The sequence below is a fragment of the Brachyistius frenatus genome, unplaced genomic scaffold (assembly GCF_029030835.1).
Source record: "Brachyistius frenatus isolate BFR_SWC_R1_liver_20210118 unplaced genomic scaffold, ASM2903083v1 Contig_27, whole genome shotgun sequence".
In the NCBI taxonomy this organism is placed as follows: domain Eukaryota; kingdom Metazoa; phylum Chordata; class Actinopteri; family Embiotocidae; genus Brachyistius; species Brachyistius frenatus.
This window is the reverse complement of record NW_027210626.1, coordinates 1,290,475-1,307,677: the sequence shown is the minus strand read 5'-3', so window position 1 is coordinate 1,307,677 and position 17,203 is coordinate 1,290,475. Positions and strand designations below refer to the sequence as shown.

At 38.2% G+C, this 17,203-nt stretch overlaps 1 protein-coding gene across 2 annotated transcripts in view; it reads left to right on the top strand.

Moving 5' to 3' along the window:
• Positions 1 to 17,203, top strand: part of LOC138620892 (polyprenol dehydrogenase) — a 44,515-nt gene that overhangs the window by 14,029 nt on the left and 13,283 nt on the right. For both annotated transcript variants that reach the window (XM_069698511.1, XM_069698510.1), the window contains exons 2-3: positions 1,030 to 1,137; positions 9,520 to 9,588. In XM_069698511.1, coding sequence (XP_069554612.1) covers positions 1,032 to 1,137; positions 9,520 to 9,588 — 175 coding nt within the window. In that variant the 5' untranslated portion in view covers positions 1,030 to 1,031. The remainder of the gene's footprint in view (positions 1 to 1,029; positions 1,138 to 9,519; positions 9,589 to 17,203) is intronic.

Below are 17,203 nucleotides of genomic sequence, written 5' to 3'. Positions count from 1 at the left end.
ACCGAGAGACGAGTACAATGCAGAAGAATCAAGGCGTTTCAGTACAACCGACTAAAGAGCGATAAAAGACAGTACATTTACTCAAGTAATGTGCAATTGTGCAATCGTGAGGCACATGTGCTTGAGTATTTCCGTTAGATCCCACTTCATATTTCTACTCCACCACGTTTCAGTGGGAAATATGGCAGATTTGTGGATCAGAACTTGTTTCTTCTTCCCTCTCCCAGGAATCATTTTTATAACCCCTCAGATTTATCTGTAAAATGCTGCTTACACACTGCTTCAGTATCAATAATCTAATGAAAGAGATATATAATAATATATCAGTCAAAGGGACCACACCAGTACTTTTACCTTAATACATGAAACTACATTTTTGCTGCTAATACTTCTGTTCTTATACTTAAGTATGTTTCCTGCAGGACCTTTACCTGTGATTTTTACTTCGCTCAATTGGTACTTTTTTTTATTAAGTAAAGGATCTGAATCCTTCTTCCACGCTGCGAAGGTGCTTCAGTGCAACTCATTAATGAATACCAATGTAATACAGCACTCTTCTAAAGAGAAATGCACTAATTCAATCATTCATTCCAAATAATGACCTCTTCGTGTTGGTAGACAATATCACTTGTACTGGACTTACATGCAAATGTGACTATTTCATTATCACGATATCATTTTTCTATTTAATTTTACAGCTAAAGTTCTATTTAATTTGTGATTCATTTATTTACCGTAAATATTTTTTAATCTTACGTGAAATCATTTAGCTTTTTCCTGTAATCATTTGAAAGACAATAAAGCAATGTCATCGAACTTCTATGATAAAACATTCTTTAAGGAAACGGAGAAAATGTTCTATGCAGAACCCTAAAAATTAAAAACCATGAAGTCAGAGTTTTACAGAGAATCTACAGGTGTAACTACAAGGACTTGGTCATCTCTACAAATATCTGCCTGTCCCGAATAGGCTTTCTTATCAAATGACATTCTCTCTGATATCTGTGTGTCCTCTTCTGCCTCTGCCAGTGATGCCAAGACAAGATGGCAAGGTTGCCATAGTGACAGGAGGAGGCAGGGGAATCGGCTATGAGGTAGTCCGCCACATGGCCAGACTGGGGGCGCATGTTATCATAGGTATAGTATCAAGCACCGTACCACCGACATGCAAGCAGAACAGGTGATACATCCTTTTAACAGCACAAACACGTACGGAATTTCCCTGAAGGCTGCCCTGCATTTGTTTGCACTCAAATTTACAAAGCAGCAACAATAGTGTTAACGATTATGCACCATTAACAATTTAGCACATATGACAACAAAATAAACAAATGTAAAATATAGCAGATAATAGAAGAAAAATGGATGAAGCCATGCAGATTCATTATATAAGTATAAAGGTGCATTTTTTGAGAGGTTTAAGGTTAACCTCACTAGAAGTGAGTACTGTTCTTCAAACTGCAGACTGGCTCAATTCCCTGACTCACAATCCTCCGAAAAGTTCTGTTCTCGTTATCTAGTGTTTGTCATTTTCCATCATTTAAAAAAAAAAACTTCTCTCCTTTGCACTGCATGAACCTTATCAGGCCTAAAACTGGTGGTTTGTAATGTTTTTATCTGCTGTGTGAAAATAATTTAGGTTTCTAGTGAATTGGATATTTTAGAATATCTGTAACAATAAAGTTATGAGCCTGATGAAAAATGCATTACAACACAACAATAAAAATATCACCAAAATTATGCTTTACTTTATTCAAACCTGTGTCAATGTGTGTGAGCAGTTTTACTGAGGAAGCTATTGCTGATATGTTGCTGATACTCAATACTTTGACTTTTCGTCACACAAAATGATCACCATAAAAATGAAGTTGTGTGCAGGGCAGAGCCACTTGCTCGCAGCGGCAAACATGATAATTCAATGTGTCAAAACACGTACAGTATATGCAGATATGAAAGTGATGGCACAATAACCTAGTCTAATCACACATGATGGTGCATATGCCTTGATTAAACAGACTTCCTTAGCGATACAATACAGTAAATTATTGCACAACTGACTTAAGTTTTTGGTCGGATCAATTTCACAATCACTTTCCACTGCCTCAAGATAGCAACGCACCAACATTGCACCTGACCACATCTCATTTAAAGATCAACATGCTTACGGGAGCTCAGATTGGACTCAAGTACATTTGTTATTTAAACAACATGAGCGCTTGACAGTCTGAAACCAGCAAAGAAACTTGAGTTGCACTTGTTGCCACTTTGCACCGGGTGTAAGAGCCCCAAAACATCAAAGAAAAGTGCATCTTTTTGTAATGCCGCTTTAAGTGTTCAGAGAATAGATAATCGGTTAGCCGTAATCTGTGCATCTGACTCACCACCATTACGGTTATCGAGTGTCCCTCTCTTTATGAATATTCTATAGAACCAGGATGATAGTCCTAATAAGGCTGAATGTTGAGGTGTTGATAATATTTGGATTAGATACAGAGAAGGTACTATCCCACTCCTACATGTCTATTTTCTTATAATAACATACAATCTACAGTACACTGAGCAAAGCCATGGCTCTGCAGTGCCAATCATACTAAAGGCAGCCTCTGTGTGTTTGTACTTAAAAGCCTGCCGTTGTCAGAGATCCTTAAACACCATCAGACGGTCAACAGTGCATACAGATTCCTCTTGAAAGCCCATTGATCCAATTTAAAGGTTGGAATAGCCTCGCAACAGCCTGTTTTAATCGTTAGCAAAGACTGTATGTGTGATACTCTCCTGTGAGAAGATGTAAAGACTTTTGGAGCTCTGCAGGGATTAAACGGATGTTATCAAACTGGGTGTTGAATGCAAAATTAGGATTATGAGAGGCTTTTTTTTTGCATAAAACAAGGTCTGGTATTGTTCCATTATTCATTTAGAAATATTTGCTGTTGGAAGATAAATCCAGTACAACAAAGTATTTGAAAGGAAATGCCTAAAATGCTTTACGATTGCGGTTTCTTTTCAAATTGACATAAAAAAAACTCCATAATTTAATAATCAAAGATTATATATGAATACTTAAATATTTTAGATTTGTGTTTCAAAATTTGTGAGAGAATTTATTTCAGATCAGCTTTGTGAAAGAAGTACTTGAATATTAATTTGACAATATCAATGATATCTTCAAGGCATATTAATAGTTAAAATAACAGAGGATGATGCTTGCCATGAATTTATAGTTGCTGTCATCAAAAGTTTGTTTGAAAGAAAAACAGATAAAGACCGTGAGATATTCAACATTCAGAAAAGTGTGTATCTATATGTGTGAATACTTTATATAAATAATCAGTTGAATGAACTGTCATTCTCTTCATATATTTATTTTGAGCTCTTTATTGCTTTTTATTTTCGTTTTTCAAGTGTCACCTGGTCCCAACTTCTGAGGGTGATGTCTCTCGTTTTTCATACCGAGAGCTACTTTCTTAAATATGTTGATCACCGCACCTCTGATGTCTGCCCTGTCTTCCTCCTTAATATTATGCAGCTTAAGTCTTCATCTGTGATTACGGGGCTGCTTCTTCACACACTTTCAGCATTCTGTTGAGCTCTCTGACTTAAGGCTCTGAAGCTAACGTCTCTGTCCGCGTCTTTTTGATTAAGGAACAACACATTTTTTGCAGCTAATAATCGTCATATGTGCGCTAGTTGTTGTTGTTAACGTGAATGGTTATTATTTTCTCTGCACGCTCTAGACTGTAAGAGGAATTCTGGATGTGATGTAGTCATGTTGCCAGTGAGTCAGGCGTTGATGTTTCTCTGGAACAGTATTTTCAATTCTTTTGTATGGTGTGTGTAAAAAAATAAATTTGAAAGCTGTGTTATCTTGTGTTGCAGCTGAAGAAAATAAAGTCCTTTATAGAAAGGGGCAATGTCTCCCAACAACTATGCTTCTCAAGGTTGCATGTAAGCAACATGCATTGGGATTGTTTACAGACATTTGTATGGTGTTTGTCTGTCAGCAGGATTATTTTTCACTTTCATTACATTGCCAGATAGGGCATTTGGCCAACTAAATGCAATACATCTTGAAATGCAGTAATAGCATTAAAGTTCAATAGTGACAAAATATTGGTCAACCTAGAATAAAAATATTTTTTTGCAATTATTTTTTATATATAACAACCCACTTCAGGTGGAGGCCACACACATAGCAATGTGTTTCCATGCAACCGGATTCTAGGGTGAGAATAGATTTTGTAATTCTATTCACGAGTTTGGAAACTTTGAACAAACCTCTGCTTTATTCATTCAGAGTGTATACAGTCAATGTCAGAGCATCCTTGGAGACGGTATGAACAGAACATAAGTGAGATATGAGCATCATGATAACACACAAAAATCAATCATACAAGAGCTTGGTTAAGTATCTCTTGTAGTACCTGATAATCCTCTGTGTATTGAAGCTGATCCTACAGCTGGTAACTCTCTCCATTTCAAATACGCCAACTTCTTGAGATAATTCATGACATTTTCATATTTATGGTAAAGTGGATCCCCCTCTAGTTATGGAGTGGATGCATATTCCAGGTGGAGTGGTGGCATCGTACTTGAGTGAGGGGAGTTTATGGTTAGAGCCTCTGGACTGACACATACCAGAGTTGGGAATTAATAAGTGTGCAATTGGGCTTGGAATATATTTATGCAGGTTTATGATTCAATTGATGTGGTCTCGAGTATTTTAACGATACGATAATGAAAGTTAAATTAATCTGCATAGTAAAGTGAAGACTTTGGTGCTTGGAAAGATTTTTTTACTGGGGAAAAAGTAAAAGTCATTTAAGTTTTAGTTGCATGTCAGGACTTTCCTACTCTGTCATGCTCAGTTTATCCATTTGTTGAGCTGCAGCAAGATTATTTCAGTGAATTAATTAGGTTACATTTTTAACCCCCTGCCCAAAATATTTAGTAGGCAAACTATTTCCTCAGGGCATGTTTTTAATCAGTGGCTATTTTAATGGAGAGCTTTTTCCGCAAGCAGTTGTGCAGAGATGTGTTTTTAATGATGTGCAGTGTTCTCAGTGAGTGTCGGTAAGTGAAGTTAAGTGAAGTCCAGTCAGTTCATTTAAAAGCACGTAAAAAACAACAACAGAACAAATGTTGACCATAGGGCTTTACAAAGATACAACAAACATAGGACTGATTAGATAAAACAAGACATTAATAAGAGGATATAAGTCAGTGAATATGAACTTGAACTTAAACTATCTGGATGAATTATAACACAAACTGCAATGCATAAGTAATTAATAAAATAAAAACAAAGCTAGGATGTGGTATGGCACGTGTTTGTGATAACAGTTATGAAGCTAAAGAGCAGCGGAGGGTCTAACCATCCAAGAAGGGGAAGATGGAATAGTTAGCAGCTAACTTTTCCTAAATTTAGGGCCAATGACTGAAAATGCTCGATCACCTTTGGTTTTTATGTTGGTGTGTGGGATAGAGAGAAGTGATTTGTCAGCAGATATAAGGATTGTGGTGACAGAATAGGGCAGGGTCTCCAACTATCAGTAGCTCCCGAGCGCTGGCAGACATATATATATATTTTATTTATATATATATATGTATATATATATATATATTTATATGTTATAAATAACATTTATAATTGTTTTCATTAGTGAAACTAAAACTCCCCAGTAGCCCAGAACAGACAAACCAAACACTGGTTCCAGAAAGGGCCTTGCAGGTTGTTTTTTTTTGCAAGTTTCACAACCCTTGAGATTTTCCTACACCTTGGAAGAGGAGGGTGAGGGGAAGACTATTCAGCTGGTTGTAATTTACAACCTCACAGCTAGTTGGCAATAAATCCTGCACACTGCTCCTTTAAAATCGAGTCTTCCCTGATAACCAGTGAAGAGTGGACAGTCTCACTGCTGGATTTTAAATCAGCAAGATAGGGCTGACTGACTGATAGTAGAATTACAGAATTCAAAGCATGAACTGTAGTCTCCAAATCTTTGAAGTCCCTCTCCTGACATTGATTAAACCCCTAAAAACTTGTGAAAATTACATATTTAAAAGTATTATATATATATATATAATACTATACAATATATATATATATATATATATTCTATATTACATATAGTATTTCATCAGTCGACATGGGTGTACAAGTAACCACGACCAGTAAGCTGTGGTTAGTGGTTAGTGGTTAGTTCGGACATATATATATTGGAAGACAATATTTAGAAAAAGAGCTAGTTTCACTCGGTCTGGATTAAAATAGAATCATTTTAAACGATGGATAGTGATCTGATATTTAAAAGCTCCAATTGTGTGAAAGAGGCTGTTTTGGGGAATATGCGGATTCCCTGCGATTGAATGAAATACAGACCTTAACTGTAAGAAGAAGTAATAGTACTGGGGCAGTACTGATAAATACAAATAGCCTCGTAGTATTTCTAGTAGTTAATAGTTTGGGTAAATTGGTATGTGTAGGAGGAGTTGTGTTGTATCATTCAAAGGGCAGAAAAGCTTGTTGAAGGGAAACTAGTTGTCCCAAAAAAACAAAACAAGGGCAAAGTTGTGTAAAACTAGTTGTGTAAAAAAAACAAAAAACGTGAGATCAGCGTGTTCCCATCCTGTTGGTGTATGTCTGTGTGACCCTTGTGACATGTCGCACAGAGGAGCCACATCCTTCAGCCCTGCCTGAACCGTAGTGCATCAGGGTAAATGATGCTCTGCCCTTGAAATAGCCTGTGTGATAATCCAAGATTAGTGTGTCTGGGTGTATGTGCAGAGAGGAAATGAGAATGTGCATGCAGGCTATTTGTGTGTAAAAAGAGTTTTGTGTTTATGTGTGTCTATTCATGCACAGTGTGTGTTAAAATGCAGCAGCTTAGATAAATAGGAACAAGCTAATGTTCAAGTAATGTCTTGTCAATCAATATTTTGTCTATTGACTAATCACTTAAGGCCATGATTCCCAATCACGGGTGCACGTACCTCATCGCTACGTCTGCAGTAACCATGTGTGTGTGTGAAAGAGTATTTTTAAATTTACGAATTCAATGGACCTGAACAGGTCTGAGCAGAAACGTTTACAGTTATTGAAAATGAATGAATAAGCAGAAGAAATAGGAAACCAAATGGAAATAAATAAATAATAGTCAGAATGTGAATAAGACGTTTAAAACAGCTACCGAAACATGCGGCGAATAATGTGGAAAAACAATTAGAAATGCTGGGCTGAAAACATGGCTTAAAGTTGTTTGGCTAATTCATGAAATTGATAGCAGACAGTATAAATTAATAAAATTGTTTGCTAACAATATGAATAAGCAATGTGGAAATCGTTAACTGCAAGCATGGTTGTTTGCTGAAGGTATGGCTAACTGATGAAATTGATAGCTAACAGTATGAATAAACAATTGAAATTGCATGCTAAGCACTGGCTACCTGTTAAATGTAGTAGCTAAAAGTAGTGGATACATGGTTGGAATAATGAACTAAAAATAATTGATAAATAGTGAAAACTGTCAACTATAATTGATAAATGGCAAGCTCTTTGTAGTCACTACAAAGAAGTGCTAAGATAAAAGTAGTCCTGAAATGGTTAAAATAACTTAATGTATTTATAAAATTGGTTAAATAGTTAAACAAAAAATTCTAAAAAAGCTGAATGAAGGATAGATGTTGAAGTGTATAACCTGAACTAATGAGTCAATACTGTAGCTCAAACCAAACTGACCTAAATATTGACAATTTTACTGGATGGATTTTGGAGGAAAAAAAAAATCCACTTATATATTATTAATAAATAAGTTTAAAATGAACGTAGCTGAATATGAAAGGTGGTGTTAATGAAGGGGTGCATGAGTCATATCACAGGCCTGTGGGGGAATCAGATGAAGAAGGTTGAGAACCACTGACTTCAGCTGCTAATTGTTGGCACTAATTCATAGGCAGTGAGAGTATATGTTTATTTATGCCTTTGCACTTGTGAGTTTGTGTGTGCTTTCATGTAACCAACTTTTTTTTTTGTTTTATTTAAAAAGGGAGTTAGAGTTTATCTCATCCCCGTGCTCAGTCAGTAACTGCATTTTCGAGCAGAGTGACTACTTGTTTAAATATATAAAGATATGAATACACTAATGTTGAAGTAACAGAGATGGATTTCAAAACAGTGCGTTTTGAATGCAACATAATGACAAGGCATTAAATTCCTATTCATCCACACAGTTGTCCTGAGTGAACACTGAAAATATGTGTGTAGACTGTTTACTAATGGAAATGTTTTATTTTTTATTTTTAACCTTTTTGAGGCAGAAGTTGTTTTTATTAACTGATCTGATATGACAAGATCAACATCCTTCAGTGTCTTGAAATTGAGTCGTCACAGTGCACTTGTTTATTAATATGATTGTAATAATATATTCATTATAGTGATCTTAGAAAGCAGTAAAAGACATGCATCTCCCTCTATCTCTGCGTGTTTTTCCTGGTACTGCAGCAGCTTATATATTAATCTGTCACTGTTCCATTTCAGACTTGTGCCATGTTTAAGAGATGAGAAAATGATGCTTTTTGTGGTGACTTTTGTCTGAAAAACTTCAGGGCGCCAACATGTTAAACTCTTGTGAGAATAAAGGGCTTATGTTTCTTAAGCAGAGTGAAAACCCATCTTAAATACTAACTATGAGCTCTTTGATTAAGAATTGGTTCAGTAAATGTTTAATATTTCCCTGTTATTACATGTTGTTAAAATAACTACTTTAAATGCTTTTTCAATAATAATTCAATACATTCTGTATGCACAAAAACAAAGTGCAATTTCTTATAAATGGAAATCTGTATTAAATTAAACACTTATTTGTCATGATATGTCCACATTTCCTGCAAACCTTAGTTTTTTTTCTGGGTTTTTATGTTTGTTGCGATTAGCAAGTATGTCATTTGTAACGACAATGAGAGGAGAAGGTTGAAGAGCATCCCTGACTGTAAATAAGGAGCTATTTTTGTTAATAAAGCAAGTTCCATTTGGAAAGAGTTATTTTGAGTCCTACTACCATCAGCAGAGCTTCTGCTAAATCTGTTTGCAACGAAATGACGTGAATTTTTGCAAAATTGCAATCTCTTGCAAACATGGGCAAATCATTTTGTATGTTCAATTTTGCATTTGCATGATTGCGATTTCCTGTCGGGACTGTGTACTTCACCCAACTAATCTGTCTCTTCCAAAATAACTCAACAGTTATTTTAAATATGCCACACTCATTCCGGGAATGTTTGAATCATGATAACAAAGTCTTCACTGAAGCAGTAGAAGTATTTAGAATCTTTGTTGACATTCATAAATATTGCTGAAGGGCCAAATGGTTTATCAATAACTCTTTTCCTTTCTAGAACACATCTTGGAAATATGTTTTAATCAGAGAGAATAAACTAATATAAAAGGGTTTTATAGAAGGCTTGTCAGACACTGTACTCATCTGTGTGTGTGTGTGTGTGTGTGTGTCTGTCCTTCTCTTTGAGGTGGGAGGGATGAGCAGGAGGGTCTTGCAGTTGTCAGAAGGATCTGTGAACAGTACAAAGAGGCCAAAGGTAACACTGCAAACATATCAAACACACGCGCACACACACACACACACACACACACACACACACACACACACACACACACACACACACACACACACACACACACACACACATACACATACACACAAATGCTTGTGCGCAAGTGTACTTGCTTTCCCCTGCCAGTGTTTGAAGATAAAGGGCAGAGCTGCAGCAATCTGTCCCTCAGGATTATTTTTAAAGTCTTTACCAAGCACACATGCATAATTGCACACTTGCAGGTATGCAGACAAACACTGAGGCACACAATGAGCTTCCACACTGGAAATACAATGTCAGGAGTGTTTCTGATGAAGAGACGGATAAAAGATGAATGGCTGTGAGAAAGAAAAGGAAGGGAAGATAATGATAAGAAACACTATACAATTTGCTCGAGGAGGCGCAGTGCACCATGGACAGGTCACCAGTCCATCACCGGCAACCGTTCATGCTCACATACACACCTATGGACAATTTAGAATCACCAGTTGACATACATGCATGTCCTTGGACTGTGGGAAGAAGCATGTAGCCTGGTGTTACTAAACCCAAATTCACTGTGAATATATTGGTTTGTGTGTGCTCAATAGGGAATCGTCCACAATTGTTTAATCCTACTGTGTAGACCTCGGGTTCATTTTAAAACTATTGGAGTAGCTTTAACCAATTGGTATTCACCGAAACTCCACCGCCGCTGAAACTGCATTGAATAAAAATGCTCAGTTATAACATCATCGCACTTAACCACTGACACCCCCCCCCCCCCCCCCCCCCCCCCCCCCCCCCCCCCCCCCCCCCCCCCCCCCCCCCCCCCCCCCCCCCCCCCCCCCCCCCCCCCCCCCCCCCCCCCCCCCCCCCCCCCCCCCCCCCCCCCCCCCCCCCCCCCCCCCCCCCCCCCCCCCCCCCCCCCCCCCCCCCCCCCCCCCCCCCCCCCCCCCCCCCCGTTGCTGTTTGGGGCGCCCTTTACAGTGGCTGAGCGAACGTTCATGCAAACAGTTTGTCCAAACTATAATCACAGCAGAAAACTGAAGCTATGAGCAATATTGTGGTGGAGTCAGGCTAGAAAGCCAGAGCACCTAGAAGAAAATGATGCAGGAACAGGGAGGACATGTAAACTCCTCACTTAAAGGTCCCAGCTGACAGCAGGTTCCCACCCAGAACCTTCTTGCTGTGAACTATTACCTAATTAAGAGTCATATGGTATCACTTTCTATGATAATAGGCATCGTGCACATTACAGACATAGTTGGAAACACTTTTTTTCTTTATCTTTTAAAAAAATCTTCACTTCAAGAAGAACAGGCTCAAACAATCCCGAAACATAAAAGTGATGTAACTTTATAAAGCAGACAGAATGCCACTGAAATATAAATAGGCAACATGTTCTGTAACAAGAGATGCCTTAAATACTTTTTAAATAATATGAATTCAACACATACTGTATGCACATCAAAGTGCAAACTCTTACAACTGCACATATATATATATATGTATATACATGTAATTGAACACAAGCTGTGTGATTTGACTGACGCATGGATGTGTGGCGATTAGTTTCCTCATCTTCATGATAAGAGCGCATTTCATATTAACTCCCTCACTTCCACTGTTGCTTTTTTCTCTGGTTTGTCTGGTTTTGATGATGAGAGGAGAGGTTGAAGAGCCATGCTGACTTTCAATAAGGATTATTTTTCCTTGACAAAGCAGAGCTTTTATTGAGTACGTTTATTAAAGTGAAATCATGAAATCTTTAGAAAGTTGTACCTCAAAGTTACCTCAAATTGGTTGAATTTCTAAGGGCTGCAAGATTGCAATTTCCTTGCAAGATTTGATAGTTGTAACAAGTGTGCCATCGTCCCACCATAATGATAAATAAATATATACAATTTGATAGAGAAAGGGTAGAGATGTAGAGGCAGAGGAAAACATAACAAATGCATAAATGCAAGAAAATACAAGCGGGAAAAGAGAGAGGTGGAAAAGGAGAGGAAGTACAGAGGAGGTGACGAACATAAGAAGAGATAGATGATAGCAGAGATTTATCACGCTATTGATTGAAGCTTACAGGGTTCTCCGTAGCTCCGGTGTTGATTAATTGATTTGGCTGACCTTCACAGCGCCATAAATTCCACCACAGTGTCATGAGTAAGAAGCCTCATAAGTTCTTCTTCTCTGTACCAAATGGCCCTGAGTTTTCACCACACTGTAAGGTGTGTCATGTGCTGTTTACCTCAGAGGATGTTCAGAGATCTGTACTCCTGCAAAAATCGGATTTTAGTTATCGTCAATGCATTAAAATTTGGGTTCTCTTCACCTTTTATTTCAGGAAATTAACATTATACATGCAGTTATATCATAGCATACTGTCACTGCACAAATATGTCTTTTTAAAGAATAATTTTGGGGGGTTTCTTTGTTTTTCTCATCGTCAACAAATCTTAACCTGACGCGCTCAATGATTTGTTACCTCGAACAATCTGAGAAGTTGTCCTTGTTTTGGAAGAGGATACTTAGCAGGTGATAGGATAAACCATTTATCTATCACTGCTATCCCGGGCTAACTTCAACCAATCAGATCAAATCAGATCATTGTCGTTTTTGCGCTAGTTTATCACTTCAGATTTTGTAATCTCATAGTCTCTCGATCTTGTGTGATCTTATTTGATTTTCTAAAAATCTAGTTATCTCACAAGATAAAAACAAATCCGGTTAAAAGACAAAAAACAACAATAAATGATCCCAAACTATTAAGAACACATCCGATGAGCAACACTGTTGCCCTGGATTACGTCTTCACAAAAAACGATGGGCATCATTGTTTATTTATAAGCAGCTCAGCAGAAAAATAACAGTGATCCACAGAGATCTAACAGACATCAAGCGTCACAACAGGGCCGGCTACGTCAGAAAACAACGTATGTCAAGAGCCGTATGTAAATCACATGCTCAGTGCAAAACAAACACAAAGCTTACAAGAACAGAAACTGTCTTTTACTTTGTATGTCTGAACGTGGCATGACTCTGACCCTGAGTAACGACTGGCACCCTCAACTGTTACACATGTTGATACAATGTAGGTTTTTTTATTTTCTTATTTAAGTCCACAGAGCCATCTGGCACGAGCATTTAAAGCTTTTTGTTGTTGTTGTACAACAGTCAAGTAAGATCCATTATGCTAAAATAGTTGCCCTAATTATTAATGGATGGGTTTTTCATGTCAGGATAAATAACTATGGCGCAAGTCAAAACAAATGCCAGGGATATTATGTTTTTTGAATTTTAATTCCAGGAACTGAAACTGAATTTGAATATTGTGAAAGTATACCATTTTTGTAGCTTTCAGAATAATAAAGTTCTTCTGTACATTACTTGCACAGTGACAAATTCTTTCCATTTATTTATTCACAGACAAATGATGTTGCCCTTTCAATAGGGCGTTTGATTAGAAAACACTTGATTTGTTGTGAACTGAAATTAATATTAACATGGCTTGATTGAGTACACATCTGTGAAGTCAAAATCAAGTGAATATAATACTGCTCATCAGATACTAGCAATCCTGCTGTAATGACTATGTATGGGTATGTTGTAAGGAGTATGTTAACAGTTATCATAGGTGACCATAGGTCATGTGCAGTGTTAAACCCAGTGCTACCAATTGGGAAAATAGCTGTGGTTTACCTTGCTTTTCCTTGCAGTGGAGAGTAGCAGTAGGCTGGCAGACTGGGCCCCTGCTTGTGTGTAAGTGGCTGTCAGGTACAGAGACAGCGGCCATGTAGCTGGTGTCATTGAAGTCGATTTCCCTGGACGGGGCCGTGGTGGAATTGATTACTTCTTTTGTAATTGGCAGGCACTGAGGCATAGGGGACAAGGGGGTGTCTGTAGCCAGATGCTTGTGCACTGAATGAGAATGTGTTGATGTGTGTGTGTGTGTGTGTGTGTGTGTGTGTGTGTGTGTGTGTGTGTGTGTGTGTGTGTGTGTGTGTGTGTGTGTGTGTGTGTGTGTGTGTGTGTGTGTGTGTGTGTGTGTGTTTGAGTGTGTTTGAATGAGGCAGTAATGGATTCTCATTAGTATGTGAGGCAAGAGCTTTAAACATCTCTGTCCAAACGCCCTTTGGCATCTTTCCCAGTGTGTGTACATTTGTCTGTTATGAGAAATGGGAGACAGCTCATAATAAACACGTAGAGGTAGTTGTCCAACTGAGGGCTTGAGTGGACAATTGTTGACACCCCTCAGGGATTTCAAGGTGTCACCAGTGAAAGAGAATTTAGTTAGACTTCAAAGTATCTATTATGTTTTAAAAAATTGAAAAGATAGAAGTCTATTGGAGCCACTTTGAAAATGTTTAAAGGAAATTTGATGTATTCTTCAGCCTGCATCTTAGTCTTATAATTGTGGCCAACTAGTTTTACAATTCACAGATAATATTGAATGATTTTCCTCAAGGAATAAAGTATGATATTTTTTTATCTCTTGTTTAAATGGGTTCTCCTTATCTATTTTTAAGGATTTATGTTAAAAACACATTTATTCAGAAATATAGAAAATTGAAAGGGTTCAGAAAGTTTCCTGCACCACTGTATTAGCAGAATCTTCTGAATTATTTTTTTTGCTGGTACACCTGACTGAAAAACACAAGTGCATTATAAATATCTAGTCCAAAGTCCTGCTAAACATATACTATGTAGAGTAAGAAGAAATACAATTCCACATTTATTCACACATGTACAACATAATTCATACTTCAATCACCATCATTTAGCGCAGGAGTTCTCAACCTTTTTCAAGCGATGGAATGCCAAACTGTTACTCCAAAAACCTCATAGATATACCATAAAACTATTACATAACACATTTTGGTTGTTAAAGCATCCTTTTTAAAATCTGTTAATAACATGTTCACAAAATAATGGAGTTCTTCTCATCTACAATGACAAGAACTTACCTGAAACTAGTAAGATGTACGTGAAAGACCCAAAACTCTGCATGAGACGCCTGCTGGAAATCTTACCTTCAGTGTCCGGCGACAGGACAAGTCGTGCCACTGCTCCCCTGCATTACCAGTAGTACCACTTGAAGCTGTCTTAGCAGGAGTGAAAGGATCAACCACCGGGTCCCAAACATCACAGAGGCATGAACTGAGGTCCTGGCTCAGAGCAGTGAAGTCCCAGGTGGCTTCATCTCTCTCTGCATCCACAGACAAGCTGTCTATGAGAAGAAAAAAGGAACCGTCATTACAGTTATCCTATTAGCTCCCTCTGTAACCTCACACAATTAACCCTCAGCTCGAGCATGAGTTTTCTCCAGTGTATTTTTTGTTTTTTTACAATTAGCTGAGTCACTCATTACAAATGAGTTGGATTCTGTGCTTTTTCTAAAACATTTGCAAGGTGAAACATTTTTTTTTTTTTTTTTTTTTTCTCGGTGAATTCCTCACTGTCAGAAAATGTCTTTGGATTTACTGGCGTGCTGTGTTTTCAAATGGCACTTTAGCGTGTGTGGTTTCATGGCTTTGCTCGCTCACAACAAATCACACATTGTGGTAAAATGATAAACTCAATATATCTATCATCGTATTCTCTTAGTTGGGCTAATCAGGGTTGAGCAGCATTCCAGATTGTGTCCTAACCAAGCGGCAATCAGCAGTGACGTCACCAATTGGTGGAGCGAGCAGTGGATCTGAGTCAATCTCTAAGGACACAATATCCAACCATCTATAGTGGAAACTTGACAGCACCACAGGCCTGTCTATCAAACAGACACACCCCCAACCATACCACTTTTTGAGGCCTAATATCTAATTAATGACAGAACTATTTTAATTTGGCCCGCCAGAAAGCTAATTAGAAGGAGTAACCCCAGCAAATTACACCATAATTACTTCGTATTTCATGAGAGAGCCTTGTTGGAGCCAACCCCCTAGTGGCCCTTGGTGGTATTGCACTTTTAGCCACTTCCCCGGAAGCTACGTCCAATTTTTATATACAGACATATTGTCGATTTATTCACAGCACTCATAGTAACATATTTAGAATTTGCGTTGGCTCAAAGTGAGCAGATGTATCACAGTGGTGTGATTGCTTTATTGCACAGCATAGCATTGTAATGTATTACCTTGACTGGATAAGTGCTGTCCCAAAAAAACCTTGAGTAAACATCTGTGGAAACATGATTAGGACTTTAGACTGCAAGTAGGCGCTAGCCAATGACGCTTGGAGCATTTTACTGAAATTATGAACATGAACTCACACAGATGCAGATACAGGGTATTTCTGTAGTTTTTGCCACAGGCAGTGCTGTCTGTCCACTAACTTTAGTCACGGTGAACTTGAAAGTAACACATTGTGCCTGAAACCATAGGCCTAGATTAACAGTGTGAAGCAAGGCAACCTGTGTGTGTGCGTGTTTGTCTGCTTTTCACACATTAAACTTTCTGCCGGCTTAGGTAACCCAGCTGCTCCTTTCTTTTTAAAGCTCTTTGACGCCAAGCCCAATTTAATAGTAACAGACGTGTTTAAAAGACTGCCCTTGTTAGACTGTGTTTGTACTTTTTAAATGTTTGTGTGATTCTGAACATGACTGTGCATTTGTGACAAGCTGCGGTGTCAAACAAATGCATTATTTCTAACTATCTGCATGTGTGTTGGGTTTGTTTTTGTTTGTTGTTGTTGTTGTCGTCGTTTATAGCTGTCTTGACTTGGGAGACTGTCATCCCATTAACAAAACAAGCAGGAGTTGACTGGGGCACTAGCCAGCCTCCTCTCTCCTACATCAGCTGCATAAAAATGTCTGTGGAGGAGCAAAAACTGGCACACTGCCCAGACGTAATATTCTTGGATTTCACTGTGCTGTTTATCAGACAGCTCAAAGGGAAACTATTTATATTTCTTCATCTGGGTCTCATAAGAGGTGGTTTCAGGAGGAGTTCATTCATCCTTGTGTGTTTTCTGCTTTTTATTCAGCCAGTATTGTTGACAGGTAGAGCTGGTAGGTGGGAAACATTCAAGGGAATTTCTGACTCTGCACTCACCTTAAACTGTAGTGTATTTACTTTTAAAATTGTTCTATAACACCACATTGAGCAAAATACAACTAAGTATGAAGGCCAGAAATGAAACTGTTTTTTTTTTAGTTGTGAGCAACAAGGCATAAACAACAGCTGACCTATGACTGTCATTTTCAGGATTCAGACCATGCTTGTATTTGTTTGGATAGTCTTGGAAGTCTGTGTTGAAAGTGTAGCTTTTCAGCAGAGCACGTAAGAGTGAAATTTTAATGTATATTTCTGTTGTATGCTGAAGCCTAGCGAGGGAGAGAAAAACATTTGCACCCTTTGGGAGGGGGTCCTTTTAAAATAAATTCCATAATTGATTAGATGTTAGGCCTCAAAGAGAGGTATGTTTGGGGACATGTCTAGTTTGATCGACATGCCTGGGGTGCATTCTGGTGTTGGTGGGTGGGGGTAGTGTGTCTGGGTTCTAATACAGATAGAGTCAGATCCGCGCTTCGCTCCTCCCCAGCTGGTCCAAATATGGCCACTTCAGGCTCCGAACCAAGATGTCAAAGGCCCAAAAATGTCAGACTCAAGGCTTCAAAGCA